The sequence below is a fragment of the Mastacembelus armatus genome, chromosome 4 (genome assembly GCF_900324485.2).
Source record: "Mastacembelus armatus chromosome 4, fMasArm1.2, whole genome shotgun sequence".
NCBI classification, from domain to species: Eukaryota; Metazoa; Chordata; class Actinopteri; order Synbranchiformes; family Mastacembelidae; genus Mastacembelus; species Mastacembelus armatus.
In genome coordinates, this window is record NC_046636.1 from 21,382,894 (window position 1) to 21,410,550 (window position 27,657).

The following is a 27,657-nucleotide window of genomic DNA, read 5'->3' on the forward strand; positions in this document are numbered from 1 at the left end:
TGATGAGCTTTTTATTTAAAAGCACATGTATTAGAGATAAGTACATTTAGCAGAAAAAAACAGCATTGCTACTATTTCTTTTGTACAAAAAACAGACAATACAAAAATACTATTTTTGAATTTTAATACAATTGTGGGTGTATTTTTATTTTGAATACATATTAAAAACATAACTATTACACTCTACAATAGTTTAGTCATCTAGATACAAAAATCTGTCAATTGATGCTTTTAAAGCAGCATTTTGTAAAGAACACAGGTCTGTAATCATAGTGGATATATCTAAACATGTTAAACAAATAAATTTAGTTGATCTATATATCATTTATATATTTATAAAAAGAGAGTGAAAACGGCTTTGTGAAATGATAGGACGGACGATGAGAAAGATGTGCAACATGGCGGAGTGTATTGTTGGAGGAAGATATCTGAGTAGGCTGTAAATAAAAAGGGCGTCTGTATCTGGTTCTGCACAACTGTTAGTAATTATACGGGACAAGCTATGAACATACACAGTTAAAGATGCTCCTTAGCAGAGAATAAAAATATTAGATCCACAGTTTTCATAATGTTCACCTGTTCTCTTGCTTTTTGACACACACACACACACACACATATACACACACTTGGCACAGCTGACAGTTTGTGTTTCATTTGTCACACACAATTTATCAAGAGGGGCACAGCGCTCATACATATGTACACATATTCACACACAAGTTGTACAAGTGTATCCACATAAACAGAAGAGTGTACAGGACACACACACACACACACACTGAGAGACAAACATCCATTGCCAATGAGTGATTGGGTGGGTGAGAGTCCCTCCCTGCCAGCAGAAAGAGCCCAAATCATCCCAAAATAATGTGCCAGCTTAGCTGTAAGTCATCACCCGCTCTCCACAGTTACAGACCACAGCCCCTCACTCTGCCCACCCATTCTCCTTCCTGTTTAGGAAGCCAAACAGATGGCCCCACCACCAGACAGTGCCATGGCGCAGCCATGCCACTTACACAGGTGCTGTGAGGCTGTGAAATCTGCGTCCCTCCTTCCACAGAAATGACCCCCCCCCCCCCCCTTCAATACAGCTAACTAACTCTCACAAAATGCAACATCCCGGTTTTGGGCTGCTCTGACAGTCAACTATAAAAAGCTTGATTTGCTGGCTGGCAATCTGGAGACAGACATATATACAGCTGGGGGACTTTTCTGTGTTTTATGTTTTGAAAGACACTTAGATCACTGCTCTAAAATCTGTTATAAAGGGCTTCTCTAATAGAAGTTGTGGCTAAATGTGAAACAACCACATCAGTCTTGGGCAACTTCGTCTGAGTAAATATTTCTGTCTCATTGATGTCAGCTTGATCAAGTTTTTTTCCAGTTAGACATCTCAGGCAGCAAGTGGTGATAATGGACAACAAACTTAAAAACAGTGCTATACGTTATATTTTTCTATACTGTTAATATTTCTTTGCTGCTAGCTATCGCAGTAGTATCCTTCCCATAGCTACAGAAGTTTTTTGTCCTACGCCGTTCCAAGGCCACAGAGTGTTTGGAGAGGAAATCTCTGGACATCCCTCTCTCCCTAGGCAGGGGTTTTGTCTTTTTTTTCCATGTAGTCCCTTTTCTTCGCAAGTAGTTTCCTTCTGTGCAGTTACACGTCCATCAAACCTCCACACCTTGAGCTCTGTCTGTCAAGTCAGCAAATTCTAAATTCATTTTCTAAATTAATTTTGCTTTTTAGCTTCCAATTCCTTTGTTTGTGCTCAAAACACTGGGCTCAAATGTTGATAAGTAGTTAATGTAATAGCAAATAATAAGTCTGGATAGTGAGAGTGGACTCTGCTGTGCAAATCTCAAATCTGACACCCTAGTCCACAAAGTGCCTTGGCGGCCATTTGAAAAGGATGAGGATGCTATTTAAGAAGCAGCTACAGTCTCTCGTCGCTACATTCTACTGTCCGATGGGAGGTGAGCAGCGCTGTGATTGGCTCCTCAGTCACAGGAAAGGGATGCGGCCTCTCTCACACCATGTTGTGGTGGTTGTTCCTCTCAATGATGTCAGACGAAGGAAGCAGCTCCTTCTTGATTGGGGAGGGTGGGGGTGTGGCCGGCTTCACCCTGGGCTTGAACAGGTCTGACACGTAAAACACCTGGTGGACACACACACACACACACACACACACACACACACACACACACACACACACAGACAGAGCAAAGTGATGACACAGGTGGAAAATCATGACAAGATGTGAAGAAAAAGACAAAACAGTTCTAGTCACAGTGAGTTAAAGCACAGTCAGTTGTGTAATTAATTTTGAAAGTAAATGCACAAGAATAGGGGAAGGCCTGCTCGAATGTGTATACGGCATGTTAAAGCTCAGCTTCACTGTTGGCAGGCTGCTGCCACGTCAGAGATCCCGAAACATAGTGCCAGAAGCAGCCTGCAAACATAGCAGGTCTGGACAGGGCTAATGTCAACAATGTTCTTGTTTCTGCAGGGGAGCTGTGAGCTGGTGAGAAGACTTTAATACGTTTTAATGCCATGATGCAAAACTACCAGTCAGCTCCCTCTGTCGCACTGCACAATCCCAAATTAGTAACGCTGAGTAATCTGTCTGAAGGAAGTGATCTTAGTATAGCTCACACTATAATGACAATCAATTTAGTGAACACTGCCTAATCTTTGATGAAATGATGTGAATTCCCATTGACATCAACTATGAGGTCAGTCTGGCTGGCACCAATGAATGAATGATCACTATGACATCATATGTCACACAGCAAAGTGGGCAGGAGCAGACAGGAACAGTGGGTTATCGTTTTCCTCTTACAGAGGAGGGGGTCAGGGGTTACTCATGAGCACCAGTGGCATTAGTTGTGGACTAGCACACTGACACACAGATATAATTTACAAGTACAACAGCTTTTCCTTTTGTTCTGGCAGATTAGGGCGAGCCGAGGGCCTGCGCCAAGAAGGTAAGTGGGAGGACTGAGCGGAGAAGCTGCATATAACAATGACCCCAGTGAAACAGAAGTTGTTGTGCACCACAACACAACAATAAGGATAACTTTCACACAAGGAAACTATGCTGGGAAAATACACTGTGCTGTCATATAGGAACATCCTTGTGGGAAAACTCACACTGATGGGCAGTTCACTGTTCATCTTTTGTTGTCTTCCAGGAAAAATGGTCAGCATACAGTCAGTGGTCTATTTATATAGGAAATATTGTCTGGACTGAATAGTGGACTCAACACAGACATTCTCTTCTATTACAGCTTGACATTTCTGGCCATGAAACAATCTTTATTGGTGACCTTTGACTGATAGATGACATCACACATAGAGAGATACCTCTGTACCACAGAGTTGCTTTCATGCTTTAAAAGGAGCTTTTTGTCTGTATAGTCATTAATGTATGTTTTGTCTTCAATGGGTCATATATAGAAAGAACTATAATCAATATAATTAGGGGAGTGTAGATGGATATGAGTCATTTCTCTATGAAAGTCTTCATGTGAAACATTCCTGGCTTGTTTCCCATCAGGATGCTTTGCGTCCAATCACAATCAGACCTTGTCGCCATGTCAGCTCTGAAAGACTCTGAAGCTCTGAACGCTTATCATGAGCTCACCACTTCCTGTGTGTTCGAAATGCAAGCGCACACACAAAGTTTCCAAACCTATTGTGCTATTGTGTTGAATTTGAATGATGCAGACTCAGCAGAAAAATAACACCGAAACCAAACTTTTTTGTGCAAACCTTATATATATATATATATATAGACAGACAGACAGACACACACACACACATACATTTTTTTTTTGTGTGTGTGGGTAAGGTTTATAAAAGGTTTGTAGAAAGGCTTAGTTTTTGTGTTACTTCTATATAAATATACTGTATTTATACATATTTGATATACAGTATGTGCTAACTGGTGAAGTGCAAACATAGACTTCCAAATTTAGACAAGTTGTGTGTGTGGACTGATAAAGTTGACTTCCTTCTTCTACACAAGTTCACTGACCACAGAGACACTGTTTCATTATATGAGACCCTCACTATGAACATAATGTTCTCTGGAGAGCAAGCTACCATGCTCTTGAATCCTTGTCCTTTAATGCCTGACCACACTCCTGTCTACTGTGGCAATGAACCTCAAAACACAAAAAAACAAAGCCCCAGCTTTCGCTCTGACAGCTGCATCCTGCTGGATTCACTCCTCATGACCTTCATTACAACACATGTTGAAAAGTAGGTCGCTGTCTGATAGAAGTGCCAGGTAGGACAGATAAGACCACTTCAGATTGTGGGTCACAGACAAATTTAGTCTGGAGACATTCATATATGTATTCTTCAAAAAATTCTGCAGCACAGACACAATCCATCATCAGACATGAGAGGACGATTTAAAGCAGCAGTTTTTTTTTTTTACAACTAAGGCAAGATAGTCATATTTGTCATAACATGTGATTGTGTCTATAATTGGCCAGAGCTTGTACTGTTCATTTACTGGCACTCAATGGGGTACACTGGGACTGAAGAGGTAACTGCAACCTGGGGAAACCTGGAATAAGTAACACAATAAAGTCATGGAACAAAAAAACTGCTCTACAGACAGCAATTACTGAAATGTATTTGGAAAGAAAGACACGTTTCTACGAGGGCCTATTATTCATTATGTGAAATTCAGAACAAAATGTTCACAGTCTCGCACTTGGGACTCACGTGCAAATCCACTAGTTCCTCCATTGTGTTTTTTTGTTATTCAAATCTGACCATGACATCTACAACAAATGTTCTGTCAGGTTTTGGAAACTGCTATTTTCATGCATGTACACATGCCACATTACCAAGACTCCATGGGGCCCTTGTATATCAATAGTTTCTGCTCCTTGAAAACATTTTCTGAGACTGCTGGGACCATGTGTACTACACGCCCCAAGCCTCCTCCACAAAAACTTCAAAGACAAATCAAAGATATTAAGATGTTAAGCAATCATGGTGTATAAAAAGATTTAGGAGAGACGTTCAACACACTGAACAATGGAGGAAAATATTCCCACTGACATTATTTTAAAGTGTGAACTTAAATCGGATATTCAAAGGAATAATGAGTGAACATGTACACTTGTTAAGATCTAAAGATGTTCACACTTTTTAGTACTTTTTTTGCTGGTTTGTCTAAGGCTTTTCTCCCTCCTCTGTCTTTCCACTCTTCTCCTGTCAGGTCCTTTCTGCTCTGCTGCCTATTGAGAAGCTGAAACAGTCGAGCTAAAGTACTCACAGATGTGTGCTTCTACTGAGACTGAGCAAATCAGAAGAGGCGTCAAGGATTGTAAAACTAACCTCATGCCTTGATCGGCAGGGGTTTGACTCTATATGTGTGTTATGTGCATGTGTGGATTTAAACACTGTGTCTATGTGTGATAATCTTTCTCTGTGAGGGTTGTGGAATAGTTGAGTTGGATAAGACCCACGCTCATCTCAAGCCAAGATGTAGACAAGGCTTTGCTGTCACTTCCCTCCCTTCTCTCGTTCTGCCAGGTCTACTCATTCAGGGGTCATACGTTAAGCAAATTTGTGAAAACATTTATTTTTGCTTTACTTGTCAAAGCTGATGTCGTCTGGGATCTTCAGACAAATATCTGCAGGAGCACTCATTTTCCCAGAGCACTACAGTCTACTGTCAATCCTTGATTTCTACTCATGGTTCATTTTTTATCTGTTAACAATCCTGGCATTCAGGGTCCCTGGGCTCTGTGTATGCTTGTGTGTGTGTGTGTGTGTGTGTGTGTGTGTGTGTGTGTGTGTGTGTGTGTGTGTGTGTGTGTGTGTGTGTGTGTGTGCATGCATTTTAACAGTGCCAAGGTCCGTCTAGGTGGCACTACTAGAGCTTGTTGACTTTTATGAATCTAATCCTTTTCATGTTAATGATTTGGATTTGGATGTCTTTCCATACGTCTGCCAGAGGCATCAAAGTTGAGCTGACAAAGCCAGACCAACCAAATAAAACATAACCCAAATAATTAACAATCTCATTCCTGTTTCACAAGCTAATCCTCTCTCTCATACTCATTTTTTACACTCTCTGTTTTCCTCTCAACCCATATTCAATTTTCCTTGGCTCCATCTAGCTTAGTGTAATGATGAGGGTTACGAAAATCATCTGGCAACTGATGTGACTATATGTCACAAAAGTAGTGGAGAAGGTTTGCAGAATATGCATTGGCACTAACACACAGTCACATACAACCCCCCCCCCCCCCCCCCCCCCCCCCCCCCCACACACACACACACACATACGCAAACATTCCTGAACTGGGGCTATGGCTCCAAGCAATGTGTTATTCATTAAAGGGAATCAGATTCTCCTCACTTCACTGCCTGCTTCTTTTCCCCTTTTCATCAAAAGCAGAGCGAGAAAAAAGAGAGCTACGTGGATGAAAACCTTATTTGAAGGTTGGTCCATCTGTAGGATCTTCAACGGTCAATTACAGAAAAGGTTTCAATTGCAGGTCTGCCTGTGTGTAATTATGGGATATTTTGTGCATTTTTAGCCAATTTCCATGTATTGTGTTCTCTACATGTCATGTGTGCACTTACTATGCAGTATGCCACCAGGGCTCCTTGCACAAAGCCTGCCAGGACGTCAGTCGGGTGGTGTTTGTGGTCAGAGACACGCGATAGACCGGTGTAAAAGGCCATCATCAACAGTGTGAACTGGAGCAGTGGGCGGAGGAGACGAGCACCGCGCCATGTAAACCTGGACTGGAAATAAAACTGAAAAAAAAAGAGGGAGAGGAGGAAGATAAAAATATAATGTGAATTTTTCATACAAGAGAAGCTCATATGTGTAGTTATTGCTGTGACATACAAATTGTGTGTATACGATGGAAAACATGTAATTCACATCAGTGCTGTTATCACACCCCTATCTTTCCAGCAATGAATTTAACTCTAACACACACTTGGCTGGAAATTTTCATAAAAGTCTCATAAGTTTGACATACAGTACTGTGCAAAGCTTTCAGATGTTTTAGATTCTTATCAGACAACACCATAACGTCTGATTGATCCCAGGTTCATTGTGCAGGACAACAAGCCCATCAACAACCAACTAGAGTTCATGAAGAACTATTTTCAGAGGCAGGAAGAAGCAAGAGTCCTGCAGCAGATGGTCTGACCCCCACAGAGCTCTGATCTCAGCAGTGTGGAGTCAGTCTGGGATCACATGAAGAGACAGAAACACTGGAACAGCCTGAATCTACAGAAGACCTGCAGCAGCTTCTCCAAGGTGCTAGGTACTAGGAGAAACTGTGTCCAGGTCAAACCAGAGAGAAGTGCTGTTGGTTTAAGGGGAAAGGGGAGAGATGCAAATACTGAATAGATTTAGGTTTGGTTCCCGTTATTGCACTTTGACTAAAGTCAACTGACAAATGAACTATTTATGTAATTTATTTTAAAAATATGCTCTACTTATTTTTAGTGCCTAAACATTTTGCACAGTACTGTAGCTTATATTGCCTTTTTAACCCTGCACCTGCAGTGTGTTTGTGTGTATTATTATTATGTCTGAGTGGTCTACACTGAATTGAAGTGGTCAGGTTTGCCACAGTCAGAGAGAAACACATATTCTTTTCCACAACATACTCGACTGCCTGAGAGCCGGAGATGACTGATTCATGGTTCAACGTCCCAGCTGTAAAAACAGCAGGACCACAGACAGCCACTGGAATACACTCCCATACACACATACCCATGCCCTGCCATGCATGTTCAAACACTTTGCTGGAATGAACTCTACCCTCTATTTGAGTAAATAGAGGGCAAAGCGGATGCACCCCCAGATCCGCTCGCAGCCAAAGACTATTTTCTGGGTCATGATAAAAACTGAAAAGAACCAAAACAGGAACAACTAGGTCCAAGGTCACGTTCAGTCATTTGTACAAGTGCAAATACAAGCACAGTCTTAATTTTTTTTTTTTTTATCTATACACAGCGGTAAAATCAGCCCAGGATCCTCAGACATCCTGTGATTCTGCACCACTCATACCCTTAACATCCTGTCTCTCACACCCAGAGACAGAGGGCCTTGAAGGACCAGGCTCTGCCAAGGTCTACCCAGCCCAAAAATCCAGACATGTGTCATATAATCAGCCAGGCTAACAATACCTACAGACAGCCCTAGCACCTCCCATCAACCCTCATCCACTAAAAACCCTCTACTTGTGGACATAAAGCTTCATTGCACTTCCTCTATGACACATTATCATTGTTGTTTTCCTTACGGAACCAGAGGAAGTGATCCCTCCCATCTATTCCAGTCTTGTTCTCTCCTCCCTGGCAGGGATGTTTAGACTTCAGCCTTCCGCTGTGTGGTTCTCAGGTAGCAGGCAAGGACTTCTGATAAGTACTTTTGTCTGGCGTCCCACAGCCATGAACTAAATCTCTCAAGTGAAATTTGATGGCGTAAAAATGAGCATTTGACCTTAGACATAACAAGCAGTTACAATGACCCGTCAATCAGCTTGGCCATATCTAACTCGAGGACAGTGAGCAAACCCAAATAACTCATCCAACCCTGATTCAGCAGAAGCAAATTCATGATAAGCAATGGAAAAGGTTGATGACCTTCTAAAATCTCACTGTGCGATGCTGAAGCATCTGTCTTTCTGACTTAAGTCGTTCTCCATCCTGTGTGTCTTCAATAGTTAGATTTAAGAAAAACAACAATGAAAACAACAAAAGGAGTCCCAGCAGTATCATATGACAGAGGGAGACAAGAGTGACATAAAGTTTTGTGGTTTCTAAAGGAATCCAGGTCATTCCAGTGACTTTCAGTCTGACTCAGTGTCAGTGTTAATAAGTAAAATACACAAACACAACAAAGTGAGAAAGCAAGAATGAGAACAACGGCTTGTTTTACATGTCGGCCCCCGTTCATTTCCACTCTGCTGCTTTACACCACACTGCGTCGCTGCGACTATGACCATTTACATCACAGAGCTGTTTTAATCAATCAGCAATATGCCATCTGCCAAAATCATAGTAGGTTCTGTAAGATGAATATCCTGCAGAGCCTGAAGCTCAGCTGCTTACAAGTGAAATTTGTGTTCATAGATGTGTTGTAAGGTAAAAGGCAAGTCTGAGCACACGCTGCGGTATAGCTGCAAAGCGTGCCATGTGGTCTGTGCCAGATAGCTGTGTGCCATCTATGAAAGCTACCAAACTGTTAAAGTCTTAGCTCAAACCACATTAGTCAAAGAAGCAGTACTGGGGCATGCTCAGGAAAGGAAGTGATTCAGAATTATAGTGTAGATGACTGGTGGCGGTGATGATGTGGGATGAAGGACAAGGTGACAGCCACATGGTGGAAATGACACTTTTACACTAGTGAGCAAGAAGAAAGCAGAAACAGTGGCCAAGGTCGAGAGGAAAACCTCAAGAAAGACATTTGTCTGTGCTTGTGGAAAATCCTCTCACGGACAAAACTTTCAGAATCACGATCTGTTCCTGAGTTCTGGTGATTTTAATTTGGGTTTTCATTGTCAATAACATTTGTTCATGAAAAAAAACACAGGAATATTTATTTTCCGAAAGCTTAATATAGCAGGCAGTTCTCTGAATGTGAAAACATAATGTCACATGACTGCTGGCAAAGACAAAAAAAGCCACAGATTCCCTTTTCCACTGGGATTGCCTGCACTGTGGGCTCTGTTCCATGCTGAGGTTGTATTCCAAAACATCAACTACAAACTATTCCTCCTCTCATCCACTCATTCTGCTCTCCTCTCTCTGTATGTTTGCACCAGCCTCCTCTGGCTATAGTCCTGAGCTCACCACAGCTGGACTCTGACTAGTGTGTCACACTGTGGTCTGGATGCAGCACATCTCCATTCTTTCTCTGCCTTTCCCTTGATTTTTTTCATCACTTTCCTTCGGTCTGACCAGAGTACAGCTGTAGATTCTCCCAGAGGCTGAGGAATATCAGCAGCAACTCTCACTGCATGACAACACACTCCAATGCACCAGAATCTCAACTGTTAGTCCAGTGTGAGAAGCAAAACCACCTTGTAACAAAGCCCTGACCAGCCAGACCCTAAACAAGCTTCTCTTCTCCTCTCATCCTTCTCTTGACCTGACATGAAAACTTGTGGTGCGTAAACAGAGGACGTGGGGGTGGAGAAGACTGGGGAGTTATGAGCTTGTGATTGTCTGTGTGTGACTGTCAGAAGGATAAAATGGCTCTAAAGTGCTAAGCCCCACAACAGGTGGAGTAAAGGGTGGGACAGAAATGAGAGAGGAGAGGAAGTTCACACGCAGCTGCTCTAACAAAAAAACCCCCAAAAAAACAGGCAGAGTGCATCCATCCATCTCTCCGAGGAATAGAAAGAAGAATAAAACTCTTTGGAAACAGTGACACGAGCAGAGCGAGTGAGTCCCAAAACTAAAGACCAACCTTATTTCCATGACTCCATATTCAAAAGATAAACTGTTTCTGTGGCTTGTGTGTTTCTGTGTGTGTTGCACCATGTGTGACAAGAGTGTTTAATAGTTACTTACAGCCAGGTACAGCATGGTATACATTGAAAAAGAGGCATGTCCTGAGAAGAAGGATTTCCTGCAGAGAGAAATATTACCATTAGTCAGTTTTTAAAAAGTAGTGTTTTAAATATTACATATACTGTATTGTGTATGTACTAGTGTTTACACAAACCTGGCCTCTTGTACACTGCTCTCGTCACCAGTGCAGGTATAGTTGGTGATGTAGCCCAGTGAACAGTTGATGGTGGAGAAATCTGGCCTACATACATCTAAAAAGTGGGGTCTCATACGACCCACTGACACCTTGGCAATGTCAGTGAATGACTGACTGACGGCACAGCCAAAAAGAAACACACCCATCTGCAAGATAACAGACATGAATGATTGGACATCAATTTCACTGTCCACAACCGACCTACAATTGTCCATAAAAGCACCAGCCCTTCCCATTCCAATTTGCTGTTCAAATAATGTGATCATGAATGATAGCACTTTGATGGAAGCCTGACCTGTTTGTAGAGAGCTGCGACATAAGGATTTCCAACAAAAGACTTGGTTCCCTCATGTAGCTGGTGAATCCTGAAGCATTCACCAATTGCAATCTAAAACAGAAGATTTAAGAGATTTTGAGATAAACCGTGATCACAAATATGAGAAAGAGCTCAAGTCTTAAATTTTAGCAATGTGATGCTGCTGAATCATACAGTACAGTGAGTTCAGATCCATGCACAATAGTAATGCATAGGTGCATATCATGCAGGGAAATCAAATTGAATTATACTGTTTGAGTGTGTATCATGCAGGCAATCTAATAGAATTCCAGGGAGAAGTCACACAGGTGGAGGAGAGAGGATGTGCAAAGGACGCACAGGAGATTCAGAATGAGTGAGATGAACACAAATAAAACCCAGAATGAGCATGGCCTGCCTTTCCCTCAGGCAGTTTATAGACATAATATGGGATTAGTGAGGAGTGGTGAATGTCTACTAAATGATGGGACAGAGCCTTTTATGGGGGGATATGATGGATATATGAAACAGTGGGGAAACAAGGGGTTAAAGAACATCTGAAAACTTTAATAACTCAAAGTCAATATCTAAATCATGACTGACCTGTCTTTAATATGAGGAGTATATATATATATTTTTACAATGCTTAAATTAACTTTGACTCCTGTGGTATTATAGCCAAATGGTTTTAAGCAGTGCTGGGCCCCATCAAAAGACCTCATCCACACTGAGGGCGTTTATACCAAGCCAGCCCTGGAGGCACAGAGATGTCAATCATACCTCTGCCACCTGGGGTGGCAGACTGACAGACTGTTAGCTCTGCACCACTAACCACATCTCTTTCCTTCCTACACACAAGACGTCACTCTTCAGCCTACTTTCTCACCCAAGCTCCATTCCCATCTATCTCAAAGTCACCAGACACTTTGTGCTTTGAAAGAGAGCCTTACTAGTTTTTGTATGTACTGTATTGTTAGAGTTGAAAAAACACATCCCATCCTGCTTGTTGGGTAGTCAGATGACAGGCTCAGAGCCAGATGAAACAAACACGCTGGTGTATTAGTTTATGTGTCTGCTCTTGTCAATGAATTGTCCTGATCTAATATAAAGATTAGAACCACAGGAGGTGGATGCAGGCCAGAGAAGTTTATTTGGGTTGTCACCATTTGCACTGAAGTCTTTCCTCCACTTCTCCACATCCTTATTCCTCCTGTCGTAGATACAACATGCATCTTCAATCACAGGCTGGTGGATTCAGTAGATGCCTGATGTTTTTTTTTTTTGACTTCTCAACATGTATGCTATTAAAAGTGAAAAAAAGGCCTGTCAAACATGGGTATGCCTGAAAAGCGAGTCCATAGGGATCGCCCTTGCAGTGGAGATGAACAAGACGCCAAACTGGAATCTGCCACCAGTGAACATATGTGTGTGTGTGTGTGTGTGTGCGTGTGTGTGTGCTCCTGTGTGGGTGAGCATGTGCATACACATGCTTTAAAGGACTGGTGGCAGCACGGCAGTCGTAGACGCCACTAATGGAACACAGCTGTGTGAGACACGGCAGCTTTGCCCACACGTGAATATGAGCGAACTAACTAACACAAGCACAGTCTCCTGGTTCCAATAAGCAGAAGAGCTGAGCTGGTACAGCATGTGTGTGCCCACCAAGCTGATGGTAAGGAGACAGCAGTCTCACTCTGAGAACTTATGAGTGGGTTGTGCCACAAAGAGTCTGGAAGCTGTAAAGATCATCTAGCCTGACCACATGGCATTAATTGACATACCCCACCACAAGTCATTACAACAGGTTTCCACTAACTCTGACCCCTCTAATCTGCTGGCAGAACACTTTCCTCTTTGGTGAAGGAGTCAAGTCATGGGAATGACAACTTCATACTGCTGCCAACTGCTGAGACGCCACAGGCTATCAGTGGGGCACTGTAGACATGGGAGAGAGCACTGACACATTCATCACAAGGAATGTGTAGGGGACAGAGGGCAGAGTCTCTATGCAGGGATACGAATGGGGGCCATGAGAGTGGACCAGGATCTCGTTTAAAAAAAAAAAACAAAAAAAACCTCTGTGGTGTTTGGCATGCATGTGTCAGTACACATACACACAAAGACACACTTCCTAATGTCACTGCGGTGGCAGTTCTCACTACTACTGTTTCACTTAGTGAAGTAATAAAACAAAAAACCCTCAAATACAAATGGCTGGGGTGACTCATAGCAGATAAGAAAGAATAAGGTATGATGAAGAAAATGTAGAATGGGGGGGAGGGGGGAAATCATATTTATAGTAAAAGAATGGAAAATTTTAGAACACTTTAGATATCACTCAAACCTTTAAATTAAGGGGTTATGTTAACCTTTGGGATATGATGTATCTCAGAGTTAAAAGTACCTGTACATTTGAGTATGAGCAGCAAACAAAAGGGAGGTGTAAAGGTCGACTTACAGAGAAGATGGCAATAAGAATGCCAACACCACAAAGCACGGCATCACTAATGGTGTCTCCCTCTTTTCGGGGGTAGCGGATGGACTCGTCCGAACAGTAAAATCCCCGCTGGTACGGCTTTATGGTGCTAGTCTCAATGATCAGGAAAGGCAGGCTAGCTACAAAAGACACAAGGAAAGAAGGGAGCCAAAAGAGAAAAAAGCAGGAAGAGGGAGAGAAGAAAGAGCATAAAAGCACCAGGTCAGTGACACAGATATAAACAGAAGAGAACAGGGGGGTGCACAAGGAGCATGCTGGCAGCAGGGGATCATGGGATTAGGCATAAGTGGGTGAGGCTTAAGGATGTCATGTATGGGCAGCAGAGGAAAGGAGCGACAAATTTTCAAATCCAGATGTAACTCTAACTTAAAAGTAACATTATATCAACTTTTCTGATCTTCATTAGCTCTAATATAGTGGTGTCACTCCTTTACTGCCACCTCCATGAACCACAAGCCCTCCCTATTTCTGCCTTTACTGTTCCCCACAGCCAAGTGCTCTTTGTGTGGGGGGACTTACAGACACCAGGGGCAGTGTCAACCCAACAGAAGTGAGCACTGAGGAGGGGACGGTGCTGTTCTTGTAGGGATAGTTCAGACTGGAGTCACTGCAGTAGAGACCCCTCTGGTATGGACGTATAGAGGAACGGTGTAGAACCAGGCTGGGCAGCATAACTATACACACACACACACATATAAATGATGCATGAACACACCCACACAGACACATACATAGGCCGGATAGCTAACTTCACTTACCTGTAAGCTGAGGAAACAATATCACATTAAAACACACATTAACAAACAAAAACCTTCACAGGTGTGTGTGCGTGTGTGTGTCTGTGAGCTCATGCTGACAATAAACAGGTCGTTTGCTGAGCAAACCCTCTCCTGCTGCTCCTGTTGACAGTGTGACACCAGGCTAATGATGACTGACGTTCATCCTTTAGCATCACCCCCTCCTGACAAAGCAAATACGCACTGACATTCAGTGCTAGGGCTCCATTATTGTAGACAAAAGACAAAACACACTAACATGTGGACTATGTCAATACATTGTAAGGACTTTAATGTTGCAGACTGCAGAGGAACAGGGTGCCATTTGAGGTCTTCTTTTTTTTTTGACAGAAACAAGTTGTAAAGTGAACATTATTCTGGGAGCTACTGATTTGATTTCTTGCTTTGTAAAGAATAAACAAATGAGATGGAACAAATGAATTACTGCGCTTTAAAGGTGTTTATAAATGGATTTTTTTTTGTTATCTCTGGACAGACCAAAGCTAACGGTGAAGTCTACACTAAAGTAAGATAACTGGGTGCGTGTAATGGCTTCATGTTCACCGAACAGAGAGGGAGGGGTGTTAATCTTCTCATCTAACCCTGGAAGAAAGACCGCAGACATTTGGGGAAACAATTCCCTTAACCACCTTGTAAAATGCACAAGGTTTGAGACTGTGCTACCATGTCCATTGAACAAATGAATTCAGATGTTTGCTTCTTTAACCACACAATATGTCTGAAAGAAAAAAATATATATCTCCATATCAAACGAATACAAATACAGGCGTGCAAAATCTGGCAGGAACCTTTGAAGTATTCCTTGAGGGAATTTAAAACATGTGAACACCAAGAAAACAAAACTAAGCTGACCCAACTCTGGAACATTTTTCACATGAGAGCATGTTTGGCGTGTGTATGCACAATCATAGTAGCTCATAAATAGAGGGAGCTCAAGACACGAAGGCGTCCTGAAGACAAACACACAGACACACCAACGTATACATTCAATGTCAGACTGCACAGAAAGTATTCCCGCATGTGGTTCCTCTGGTTATTGGGCCAAAGTCAGAGATGTACTCATGAATGTTCCTAGTGCGGCTAAGAACCGCGGCTGTCGTCTCACCAGTGATGGGAGAGGGAGATCATGTTACTAGTCTGTCCTGCAAAACATACCACTCACCAGTTGTGTGAACTTGAACATTCCTAAAACCCTCAAAACACACTTTCTGCCTGTGAGACTCACAGTTTTCAGGCTCTACTCAGATCGGTAACTATATGTTTAGCAAATGCCCACACTAATCTGGCTAAATAGAAAAAGTAATGTATTTAGAGATCAAACAGTTCAATTTAAGTGCTCAGAAAATTTAAACAGCTGTATTTTCATAAGTTATAACAATTGTCAGCCCATTTGGTGTCAAGGTTAAATTTATAGGATCTGAAGCTTCAGAGCAGATTCTAAAATTAACTTGAGGCAAGACTGTTGAATGAACTCTTGATAATTTCACTGGCATGCTGTTCTTCTTCTCTGAATATAACAAGTCACAAAATGACATAAAGTGACTAAGCATTTTACAGTTGTTTTGAAGTTTCCATGTAAAAAAGCAGATTTTCTCTCCTTGTTGACAAGGGGCAGCAGATGGGATGGTTTCTGTGGCACACACCTGTGCAAACGGTGCGGCATCAGGGTTCAACAGACTGCCGGTGGGCTCACACACGGCCAAGTCAGGCTTTGATATGGTGTCTGGGACCCAATCTGTCCACACAAGAAGTAGAGTTAGCTTTGGGTGAGACCTCAGACAGGTGGATCCTGGTACAGATCTCCATTTCCGGGTGAAAGTCGTGTGAAGTCTTTGCCCCAGTGAACCGGGCCACACTTTAATATCTTAAACACATTAGGATCTCCATTAATCCCATGCACAAACTAAGGTTTGTTGGGTAAACAGACACCGGGGGGAAAAAATTCCAAAAATCAGATCATGCTTTCTCTCATGTCAGCCTCTGCTCTTTCTTTTCATTTTCTCGTTCTCTTTCCTTCTCTCTCTATCCCTCCACTGTAACCTACTTGTGGAGGGGGGAATTCACATGCTAATGAGGAGAAGTGAAAGGAGGTCATGGGCTTAACAGACATGGGAAACACACACACACACACACACACACACATACACACACACAAACCAGTGCTTAAAGGCTAAACTGATCAGAGAACGCCATGGGAAATTTAAAAGTTGACCAGCTGAATGACCAGGAAAAAGTGAGTGAGGAACTGAGCCCCTCAACACATCTTTTCAGAGTTTATGAAAGCCTCTCTGTCAGCATGCTGCCCAGCCTTGAGATGCCAAGCTGTTTTGTGCTGCCTGCCCATGCCATCTACTGAAAACAGCCTGGCATGTGGGCATTCTCCTCATACCACCGTCAATCCATGAAGCTCTGAGCTCAAAATAAAACACCCTGCAGCACCAACACTATGGCCCATCTGAGTCGTATCCTCAAACAGCAGCATGAAGAAATATGACCTCTTTTATGGCAGTGGGATAAAGAGACGTGTGACCTTCACAGGGCCTGATGTCCCAAAGAGTGAGGAAGAGAGAGATGGGGGAGTGTCAACAGAGGCAGAGATATAAACAAAAAAGGGAGAAAAAAGAGGTGGGCTGGGCTGCTGGCAAAGGCCTGTGGTGCATTAGTGAATTAAAAAACAACTATTTTACAAGCCCTGTCATGAGGTCAGAAACATTCAGTAATGCCCGAAACTCACAAATCCGCACTGAAAATATGGAACGATCTTTGCTTTTTGCAGTCTTACCTGACTTCTATTACTGACATCATGGAAACCAAATGTACATTTTTTAGATATTCCAGGCTTTTCGCCCTTTGTTTTTTGCCCTGCCAGAGAAGTTCTGCACTTTTAGAGCCAATGAGCCTTATGAACTCTGAAGCCAATGAGCTGCTTTCATTGTGGGGCCTAAAAACCATCCAAGGGTAAAAAAGAGAAAGAGTAAGGATAAGGGAGGGCCAGAAAATATGGCAAAAGCAGAAAGAGAAAAAAAAAAAAACACATTTCCGAAGTGGGTGGCTTGGCGAGTTTGGGAACAGTTCTATTTGTCTTATCAGATCCTGTCATGCACTTCTCTCTTTCAGGCTATGAGGAGAACCACTGTAGACCACTAAAGACTACTTACCACAGGTCAGATAGAGGAGCAGTTCTTTGGCTGGTTGAATCAGTGTTTATAGACAGAGGTCACCGCAAGTCCTTTGTCCGTGTGTCTGTGTGTGTGCGCGCGGGTGTGTATGTGTGTGTGTGTCCATTTTCCATCTGTGAATCCACTCACGTGTCCATGCTCCACTGCTTGCTAGAAATCACTGCACAATATTATATTCACATGTGCTTAAATATGTGTGTGTGTGTGTGTGTGTGTGGATTTGCTTGTCCACTTTAAGCTGACGTTCTGTGCGTGTATACATGCTTGTGTTAGTGAGATTCTCAGCTGGCACCCTTTGATTGGCTTTGGAGTTAAATTTGGCATAGTAAGTGAGCATTTAGATTAGCAGTAACAACCAGGAGCCTGATTTTTACACTTCCTATATAAGTATACAAGAAAAAATGTTTGCTTTTTGCACTACATGTTAGGATTTACATCTTAGTGTATTTCAACAGTGGCCATTATTCAGTCCAAAGTTCTTCTGTCCTGCTGGAAAAGGATCAGCAATGTTCATTTATTTTCTCTCATCTTAAGACAGACTGTACTTGCCAGAACAGGAAACAATAGCTAATCTTATGCCAACTAAAGCTCTGTGCTGCTCAAAAGGTTAATTCCCCTTGACATTAATTTCTCTGTAGAGCAACACCTGTGTGTCTGCCAATAGTGGCAAGTTTCCCCTGTTCTCCTGCTCTCATGATTCTGGCCACCCTATTGACATTTTAATGGACTTTCATGGCTTTCACGAGCAGAAATAGAAAGATATCGTGATTATAGTGAGTGAGCCGGGGTGACAGCACTGAGCGTAAGAGGTGAATGGGAGGCGGGGCCGGGCAGGGGAAGACGTATTGTGGTCTGGACTAATGAAGGATTTCCTCCTCCTGTCTCTCAAACACACCATGTGATTCATACTGAGAAAGAGTGGACAGAGAGAGTGAGAGAACAATTAAGAAAAACGTTGGATAGGGTGGAGGATGAGGGGGTCTCGATTTGCCAGTCAATCAATCAAACTTTGCCTTCTTGTCTTCTGTGATTTGCCTCGCTGCTCTGCTCTTAGGGAATTTGCAGCTCCATTCAGCCAGGATCAGGGCTGCAATGTTTTTCCCCGTTCTGGGGAAGGACTTGAAATGATTGTTTAAAACCATTTGACATTTAAAAACTTTGGCTTTTGTCGCTAAATAATTTTCTTTTTTAGGAAAAAAAGTGTGTGATTTGTGCTGAAATAATTTTGATTATCAAGTAAAAATTTCAGACACTAATTAAAAGCAGCAAAAAGATTTGAGAATTGGCTTCATTTACAGTTATTAAGTTGTACATCAGGACTCTGGTTTCAGACTCTTAGACAAAAACAGACAATTTTAAGATATCCCACTCAGTTCTGGGATTTCTGACAAAATACAAACAAGACAAAAATGATACTCTCTGTTTGTCACAGTGCTATTTGCAACACCCTGTATTGTTATGACACCTCAGATCGATTACACTTACTTGTGTTGTTTACTTGTCTTTACTTGACAAACCTCTAGCATTCATGTTGTGATATCTACATACACCGTGCAACATAACCTGCAATGCTTAATGATACCATAAAGTTGCCTGTATCACAAAAGAAAGTAGGTATAGATATTGTGGTGTAGTTATTTAATATGCGTGTGACTGTGTGTATATAAAGGGAGAGGCACTGACGAGAATGCAGCTGTTCACTTCATTTACATTAGCAGGAAACTTTAATGGATTAATATGGATAAATGCCCTCTTCTTCATGATATACACGTGTGTGCAACGTCAGGGGGATGTATGTGTGTTTGTGTGAGAAAGATTAGTATTGTTTTTGCGAGCAGTGAAAGCATGTGTGTGTGTGTGTGTGTGTGTGTGTGTATCTGATAAGCAAATTAAGAGAGAATTAGTGAGTCAGTGCCAGGTCGACTTGTTTTTGCCAAAACACAGGCAGGTGAGCAGGAAGCATTATGGAGTTTCTATGGAGAAACTGTAGGGAATATCTTAAGAAGCTAAAATCCAAATAAGTATCTATCTATCAATCTATCAATCTATCAATCTATCTATCAATCTATCAATCTATCAATCTATCCGTCTGTGCATGTGTACACATTATATACATATGACAGATACCCATTACCATTCAAGTAAAACATTGTCATGACCTCAGGGATTTCAAATGCCAAGCAAGATGCCTTGGATGTTATGAAATTTGTCACATATCCAACACTACAGAGAGCTTTAAGCCCACACACTTAGTTTTATCTTTAGGTCACTAGAGCCAGAAGGCGGAGAATGTGTGGCCTCCCAGACATTTGGGAATAAGCTGGATAGGTTAGCTGAGGTTCATGACAAACCTTGGAAGTAGCTACAGGGCTAAAGGCCAAAGGTGAGAGATGTGACACAGCTCTACTACAGCATACAATAGCAGGGCACAAATGTCGCAGAAACAATGCCGATTATATGTGTGAGTGCTGTGTGTGTGTGTCCGTGGCTATATGGGTGTTAAAGTGGATTACTGTGGTTCCACTGGCACAACTTTAGCAAAGCCTTTCTCAAACATTTTAAGTTGCTGACCACAAAGGGCTTTAAAAATCCTCTCACGAACCAAATAAACAAACTCAGGTCTATAAAAACCACCCAGGCTTTATCCAAATGCATAATCACTGTTTAGTAAACACGCGTTCATAAAGAGATGTATGGACATGCACATATGTACATATACAGATACAGATGTTTGGCTCCACATATCAGGCTGCTGATGTGTCTCACACATGTACAAAACATAAATACACAAACACAGAGACACACACTCATAGACACACAGGAGTGGCTGAGGTCAGCAGAGTGGTGCACAGAGTGAATCCCTGTCCTTTTTCCCCCTGTGTGTGAATGCAACCGGGGGGCCGCTGGTTGAAGCATGTGCTTACTCAGAGAGATTTTATTCACAGGAATAAATGCCTTTTTACACACAGGCATCTGTTGGGACATTCTCTAGGGGACTCCTGACAGCAGGCACCTGCGAGGGCAGCCTCTCCTGCCTCTGGATTTGACACTATTTTCTGGAAATGAACTCTGGTCCATATTAGCAGGTTGAGGAGGAGAGAAGATATTTATAATCTTGTTTTAAAAAGATCGGTTACATCTCATCAAGACATTCCTAATTCTTGGCTGCACTGTCAGTTGAAGGAGGAGGATGAACGCACAGCTGCAGGGAAACTTGAGCAGTGCCCAGGGGCCACGCCAGGCTATATGGCTGGCTGGTTAGCTGGCTGGCTGGGTGTTTCTTTGTTGTTGCCATAATGGCATTATTGCCCCCTGGGACAAAAGCCTGGCTGTGGGGAAGAGGGCTGTGGACTCTTTGTAACTTGATGCCGCTGTCAGAATAGTGCTCTCCTCCCTCACGTTACTTTCCACATTGTCTTGCACTCCTTCCCTTTATCTTCTTTAATATCCAGCTCACCTCTGCACACCTCATGAACCACATTTATCTGAAGACAATAGGTGTTAAATTGGAGCTATGGTGTGAATATTCTTCAGGTTGTTTTCTAGTATTGCGGGGTGCCTCTTCAGCCAGGCCTTTTCTCTGTATGTAAACAGGATAGGGCTCAATGGCTGGAGCACAGATAAAGCCTGCACCAATAAAGATGCTGAGCTGATTACTACACAGCTCTGGCCACATCCAAACAGATAAGCACGACAGTCCACAATGCAGTCAACAATACAGCTGAAAACAGCTACAGTCATAAACTACTGACAGATAATCAAGCAGCCTTGAGTGCCTGGTGAGGATGGTCTCTCCAACTCTCTCATCTCAGCCTCATTCACTTCTTGTTTTCCCTCCATTTCATCCTCCTCCTGTCTGCCACCGGCCTATCTGTCCTCGTTACTGAAACAAAGAGCAATGAGATGCATCAAAAAGGGTATTGTTCTCAGTCAAACTGTGAAATCTCCCTGATCCCCAACCCCCATGCCTGGTTGCGAACAGCATGTGCACACACATACAAATACAGAGGATTGTAGTGGAAAATGTAGTAAGAGAAAGTGACAGACAGAGGGGCCTGTGTAACAGCAGGGAGGAGGCACTGGCAAGGACACAGAGAAGACGGGGAGGCCTCCAGCTCTCGAGTCTGTTGGCTGTGAAGAAGCACTGTTGTATAGGCTCATCTGCTGCCTCTGCTCTCATTTACATTAAAGGGCTCACAGCAGTGTTGATAGCTTTTCAGGCTCAATGCTCACACACAGAGTTCCACTTACTGAAAACACAATCACACACTCAAAAAGATGCAATAATGAAGCAAATGTTTATTCTAGTGTCTTGCACAGTAGTCTAAAATGATTTAAATAAGCAGGTTGAGGGTGTTTACCTGAGAGGGATATAATCAAAGATGAGAGCATGGAGAGAAGCAGGAGAGACAGAGGCTTTGCTACACTACTGCTGTTAAAGTGTAAACTACAACCTGTTTTCATGCCTTGTCTTTGTTTTATTGTGCGATTTAATTATTTGCCAGGAAGGAGACAGTAAAAAGAGTTGACACGGATGAGTTTTTCTGGTTTCTGTACAAGCATAACAGTCACATAAATCAACTGGGCGCCTTCGGCTTGCCCACGGGAACCACATGGGACACACACGTATAAATCGAGCCACAGATGCCTCACACATGCTACCCATACACACACATGGCAGACGTAAGTGTACACACACACACACACAGACTGTTTCACCCTTTGGGACAGGGAGTCCATCTAATGACAGTTCTGGACAAACCCTCTCCCTCATAAATCCCTGGGGACACATGCACACGCTCAAACCCACACACCTCTAATCATAGCCCTGTGTAGTCACAAACCCCAGGGGTTTGTCATTTAGTTCCTCCACCAGCAGAAACCAGCCACATGTCACAATAATGACCCAAAAATGTTACACACACAAGTGCAGCCACACTACCACCACTACTCTTCAGCACAACACATACACAAATAAACATCTACGCAACAATGCACACTTGAAATGACATACATTCCTGGAGAGGATTTAGCCCTATTGTCATAATTGTTGTCATGATCTTTATCTTACTACATAATAACATGGTGCTTTTCTGACAGAGGATGCTCCTCGCCTTCTACAGACCCCTAACTTTGCCTTATCCTGCAGCCATAACAGAAACACACATCACAACTCAGCCCTTACAGTGAATGATAACAAAAGACATACACTGGCTCCAGGGCAGGTTCCTGGTGCTGCTCCAGTGTTTTCTACAAAGAAGTAGAGCTTATGGTATTACAGAAAACACACATGTATCAACTACTGTCAGAGCCAAACACTCCAATATTGTGGCTCTGAGTGAGTACAGGAAATGTCATACAAGCATCGCCAAACAGAAGAACAGACGATGAGCATTAACAGTGAGACTGAAACATATAGAAAACATTTTCAATATCACGGTACTTTTAAATAGATAAGCATCCCCCCCTCTGAGAGCTTGTGGCATCCAACTTAATGGCAACCAATACAAAATGACTTAACAGTCAACCAGGTTTTTGACACATGAAAATGGAAGACCTCATGGGAAAATAAGCATATTGGCATGTTTTTTTTCCCCATTAGCCTCATCTTTCTTTCTCTTTGTGCTGTTATATCTAACAGGGTAGTCGGGAGGATGTGTGTTCTCGTTCGCTTCCTGCCCCTAAACAGACAGACTCATACAGAACCCCTGAGAATATTTACTGTTAGATTAAGGTCAGCAGCTTTGGATGGGCGCCTGTGTTTGGGTTTGTGAGTGAGGCCCTCCCACTTGCTGTTAAGAGTTCACTTTTCTAATCATACTGTGCAGTGTAAATACCTATAGTCACACACACACACACACACACACACACCACATTTACCTACTCCATTAATGCAAAACCTTTTAAAAAGAGGAAAGACTGGCTCAAGTGGAAAAGGACCAGGGGGAAGGAAGGGGGGAAAGAATGGAAATGGGCTACGAGGAAAAAAAAATAAAAAGGACAGGATTTCATTTCACAACCACACCTACCTCCGACCGACATTACCTTTCCGTTTTCCCACCCTTTCCTGAGCTCCACTATAAACACACACACCGTGCCCCCTGGTTCACTCACTCCAAAAATTACACCAGATGTCACATCAAGAGTTTTTGACCATGCCACTGCAGCCAGATGAAGAATTTGAGAAATTCTGGAAAATATTTGTGAAGCGGTTTAGGATTGAAGTGGCTGTGGGCTGGAGAGGTAGAGGTTAAATCTTTCCAGCTTTAATGAGGGGCTGTCTGCTGTAATGCTATAGCAGCTAATGTTCAGACAGGAGTTGGGTACAGACTTATAGGGTTAATGTTCCTGGGACAGTTAGGACAATGAATCCAAGGGGCTAAAAGGTTACACTCCCCTTGGTTACTAATAACAACCTTCCTATCGCTTGTGGAAAATCAAGTCAGTGAGCACCTGACTGTATCTCAGATCAGAACAGATAGCAGGAAATGTGAGATGCTGGTGGAAAAAGGCTTTTAGTAAACCTAGATCAACTTTTGAGGTCCAAGGAACCTCCTGTACTGTATATGTGAGTGGTTGGTCACTATAGCAACACTCCTTGTAGAGCTTTTAAAGTAAATCTTCAGGGCTAAAACTCAATGGAGCCAATTCTGCACAATCCATGTAAAAGGCCTCCGCAACTCGGATGTTGAATGCCATTAAAAGCCAGACAGACAATAATGTATACAAGCAAACACACAATGCATAATCTCTTTGCATTGTGTAAAACGTAATTAGTGTTTAGGACAGGCTTTTTTTAGAGGTACGGTTTCCTGAGCGTTCAAGAGGGTGTTGGTTCAGAATGTGTTTTCACAATAAACATCCAAAGTGGATGATAGCAGGCTATCAGACAGTGTGCAGCATGAGCACATGCAAGACACAGAAAAAGAGAATTAAAATCTGCAGTCTGTGGCTGAGTTTGTGTATTTATAGTAAGTATAGGGTGTTTGTATGTGTGTTCCTTGCAGCATAGCTAAGTCAACGCCACTGTGCAGGAAAAAGGAATACCAGCAAAAGTAAAACCATTAGATTGTGCTTGTGCTCAGCTGGTAAAATTGTACATTAACAGCAGTAGAGTGCAGGGTGATTGTGTGTGTGCGTGTGTGTGTGTGTGTGTGTGTGTGTGTATGTATGTATTTTTAAATCACTATTCTGGTCCTGCTGTGTTAATGCATCATTAGCTTTGATTACCAGAACCAAAAGAAGGAAGGAACCCTGTTTTTAGTTTGTACAAACGTGTCGGTGTCGGTGTGTGTGATAAAAGATGGCCGTAAGTATCTTTTATGCAAACATAATCATTAGTCATGCCTGAGGGCGTGTGACTGATGGGCAGACTGACAACCTATAGAAAAGTGTGATCCTACAGTCAGGGTGTGTGCAGCACCAGCTGGCAGATAAGAACTAATTAAAGGTAACGAGATATTTATGCAATAACTAAATGTGTAGTGTACGCTACCTTTCTTACACACACAGACACACACACACACACACACACACACACACACACACACACACACACACACACACAGAACAAAGCCCATTCAAAATCATGCATTCTTTTGAACCCTCTACACACCCACATTCCTCATTTAGGACCCCCTGATAACCCCACACCCCTCCACCCCTCTTCTTTTACTCTTTTCTCCTTCCCTCTCTTAACCTCCCCTTGTCCCTCCGCCCCCTAAACCCCAAAACCACTACAGTGATCCAACCAATCCTCACTGGGCAGCCAGATTGTGTTTAGCATGACAAAGGAGAATCTGTGGCCATTTGTGTCTGTGTGTATCTGTGTTTTTACATGCATTGTGTGTGTGTGTGTGTGTGTGTGTGTCTTTGACTGTAGCGCTTTTACCAGTGAAGGAGGTTGTTTGTGCTGGAAATTCACTCCACATGCTCTCAAAGAACCTCTAGAGTTTTATGAGTGAAGATGAAACTGTATATCTCCTTCTGAGGTTATTTAATGAGCAAAACTTTATAAACCCACTGGAAAACTTTGTCTGTCAGGCAGATCGGCTTTAACTACACAACACACAAGAATGTGGAGCTAATCTGCACTGCTTGTAACATCCTTGGCAATAAATGTTTGCTTCTGTGTGCTGTTGCAGCATATTATATTACTACAGCAGATGCTTCGGTTTCTCCATACAGAGCTGTCGGTGTGGCTCCCACCTGCTCCTTTTATGCCTGGACAGCCACGAGTCCTGCTTCTCCATCTCTCCGTATTAGACTGGAGAGGCATTCCCCTGCCACCAACACATGCTTAAGCAATTATTCCACGCATTCCCCTGGACAGAGAGGGAGAAAGAGGGCTAGAAAGAGAGAAAGTAATTTGAAGTGATCAGGGGCAGCTGGCCAGGGATTTGCAGGGTTCTGGGAGAGAATGTGTAGAAGTTAAGCGCAACTCCCATAATCCTTTTCTAAAAGAGTGAAAGGAGAGACGGAGAGAGAAGAGAAAGGGGGGATACTCGAGGTGGAGACTAAAAGGACTGGGCTACAGTGACATCAGCCAAAAACAAACCAGCTTTCAAAGCAAACACACATAAACACAACGCACTGAATCTGGATGGGATGCTTGCAGAATAACAAGTTTGGACCAGCACACACACACACACACGCGCACACACACACACACACACACAAAACTCTCCATAACAAACAAGCTGCCTGCTGGAGCGAATCAGACTAGGACAGGCCAAGAGCATCGCCTCAACTTCAATGACAGTTTGATCAGCTATGAATCAATATCTTAATTACACTTTGATTTTGACTTCAGTCATGTGTCATCTCTGTGTGGGGACAGCTCCAGCTGGACTGGCACCTCTGGAGGTTTAGGGTCAGATGAACAAGGTCATGGGGGCACAGTAGGGGTGTCACTGGCTATTTAAAGGGCAGTAAAAGGGCAGGTTACAACACTTCAAAACATTTATGCCCCAGGCGTGTTTGCAGGCAGCAGAGGCACCAGCTGAAACTCCCCAGTGATGCTCTATGGACTTTGAAATGATCAATATGTGATGACAGAAACTGAGAGCAACTGTACATGTGCTGGCCAATCTACCAGGATGTCAAGACTTACAAACTGCTTTATTATCCATCTATTCATTTTCTAATTGTGGTTTATTGTGTAGCCATGATGACATGATTCAGAGGTATCATCAACAACAACATACCTTGAAACCAGATAGTTTTTAACAGTGCGAAAGGCTGAAACGTTAAGCGTGGTCAGTGTTTTGTTCAGCGCTTCCACAACTGGCGTGTTGGGGCTGGATGATAAGAGGATGCTGCAGATTAAGTTGCCTTGGGGTAACAGATATCTGGCAACACTTTGAAAACAAGTCTTTTATGACCAACCATTAGAAGCCATTTTAATCAATTTATTACTCTGATTTTTTGTGTAAATGTCAGATAAAAAAAAGTACCCAATTCAGTTTACAACAGAGAGGAACGTAAACAAAGTTGTGTAGAAACTTACCAAGTAGAAGACAGCAGATGTCGAGCGCTATTAGCAGTTTCTTCTTGCTGTTGTCAACACCGTTGTTGTTATTTAACGTAGAGGTTCCTCCGTTCCTTGTCTCTTGGGCCATTGCTTTCTCATACATGTACGTTTGCATTTGAGAAGTCCCCGTTTCAGCTCAAGATCCCACACCGCGCGGTAACAGTTGGGTGAAGAAACTTTCAGCCTCTCACAGAAATGTCACGCAACTACACGGGGGAACAGTCTTGCCCACTCTGAGGTCTCGTAAAGTTACAGAGCTGCTGATCTATCGTTGTCTCGTATTTCAGTTTTTTTTTTAAATAAACTAAAAAACTGTATGAGTTTAATTTGGTGAACGGAGCCGCGCCAAGGACTGAAGAAAGAGAAAGTTGCCTACGCGCGTAATGAATGGAAAGCCCGCTCCCCTTTATCTGTCTTGGTTCAAAGACTTGGAGTGAGAATTGCGCTGCGCATAGACAGCCGCTGTTGTTATATCAATCGTTCTTCTCCTCCTCCCCCTGCTCGCTCCAAGTTCCCCCAGCAGCTTCAAGGCTCAGCCCTCTTCCCCCTGTTAACGACGTTTAATCGCCTCCATCCCCCTGCATG

General features: G+C 42.8%; 1 protein-coding gene across 2 annotated transcripts; it reads right to left on the reverse strand.

Annotated features, from left to right (window-relative positions):
• Window positions 1–107: 107 nt before the first annotated feature.
• plpp3 (phospholipid phosphatase 3) lies at window positions 108–27,657 on the reverse strand. 2 transcript variants are annotated; one of them, XM_026305379.2, is made up of 7 exons: window positions 27,049–27,657; window positions 14,084–14,238; window positions 11,068–11,160; window positions 10,731–10,918; window positions 10,577–10,634; window positions 6,617–6,793; window positions 108–2,156 (listed from the first exon to the last, which is right to left on the reverse strand). In XM_026305379.2, exons 1-7 carry the CDS (start codon window positions 27,185–27,187, stop codon window positions 2,028–2,030), a joined length of 939 nt encoding a protein of 312 aa, XP_026161164.1. In that variant the 5' UTR covers window positions 27,188–27,657; the 3' UTR covers window positions 108–2,027. The 2 variants fall into 2 exon arrangements, with proteins under 2 accessions (XP_026161164.1, XP_026161163.1); XM_026305378.2 differs by lacking the exon at window positions 14,084–14,238 and adding an exon at window positions 13,526–13,683 and having other exon boundaries at window positions 27,049–27,652.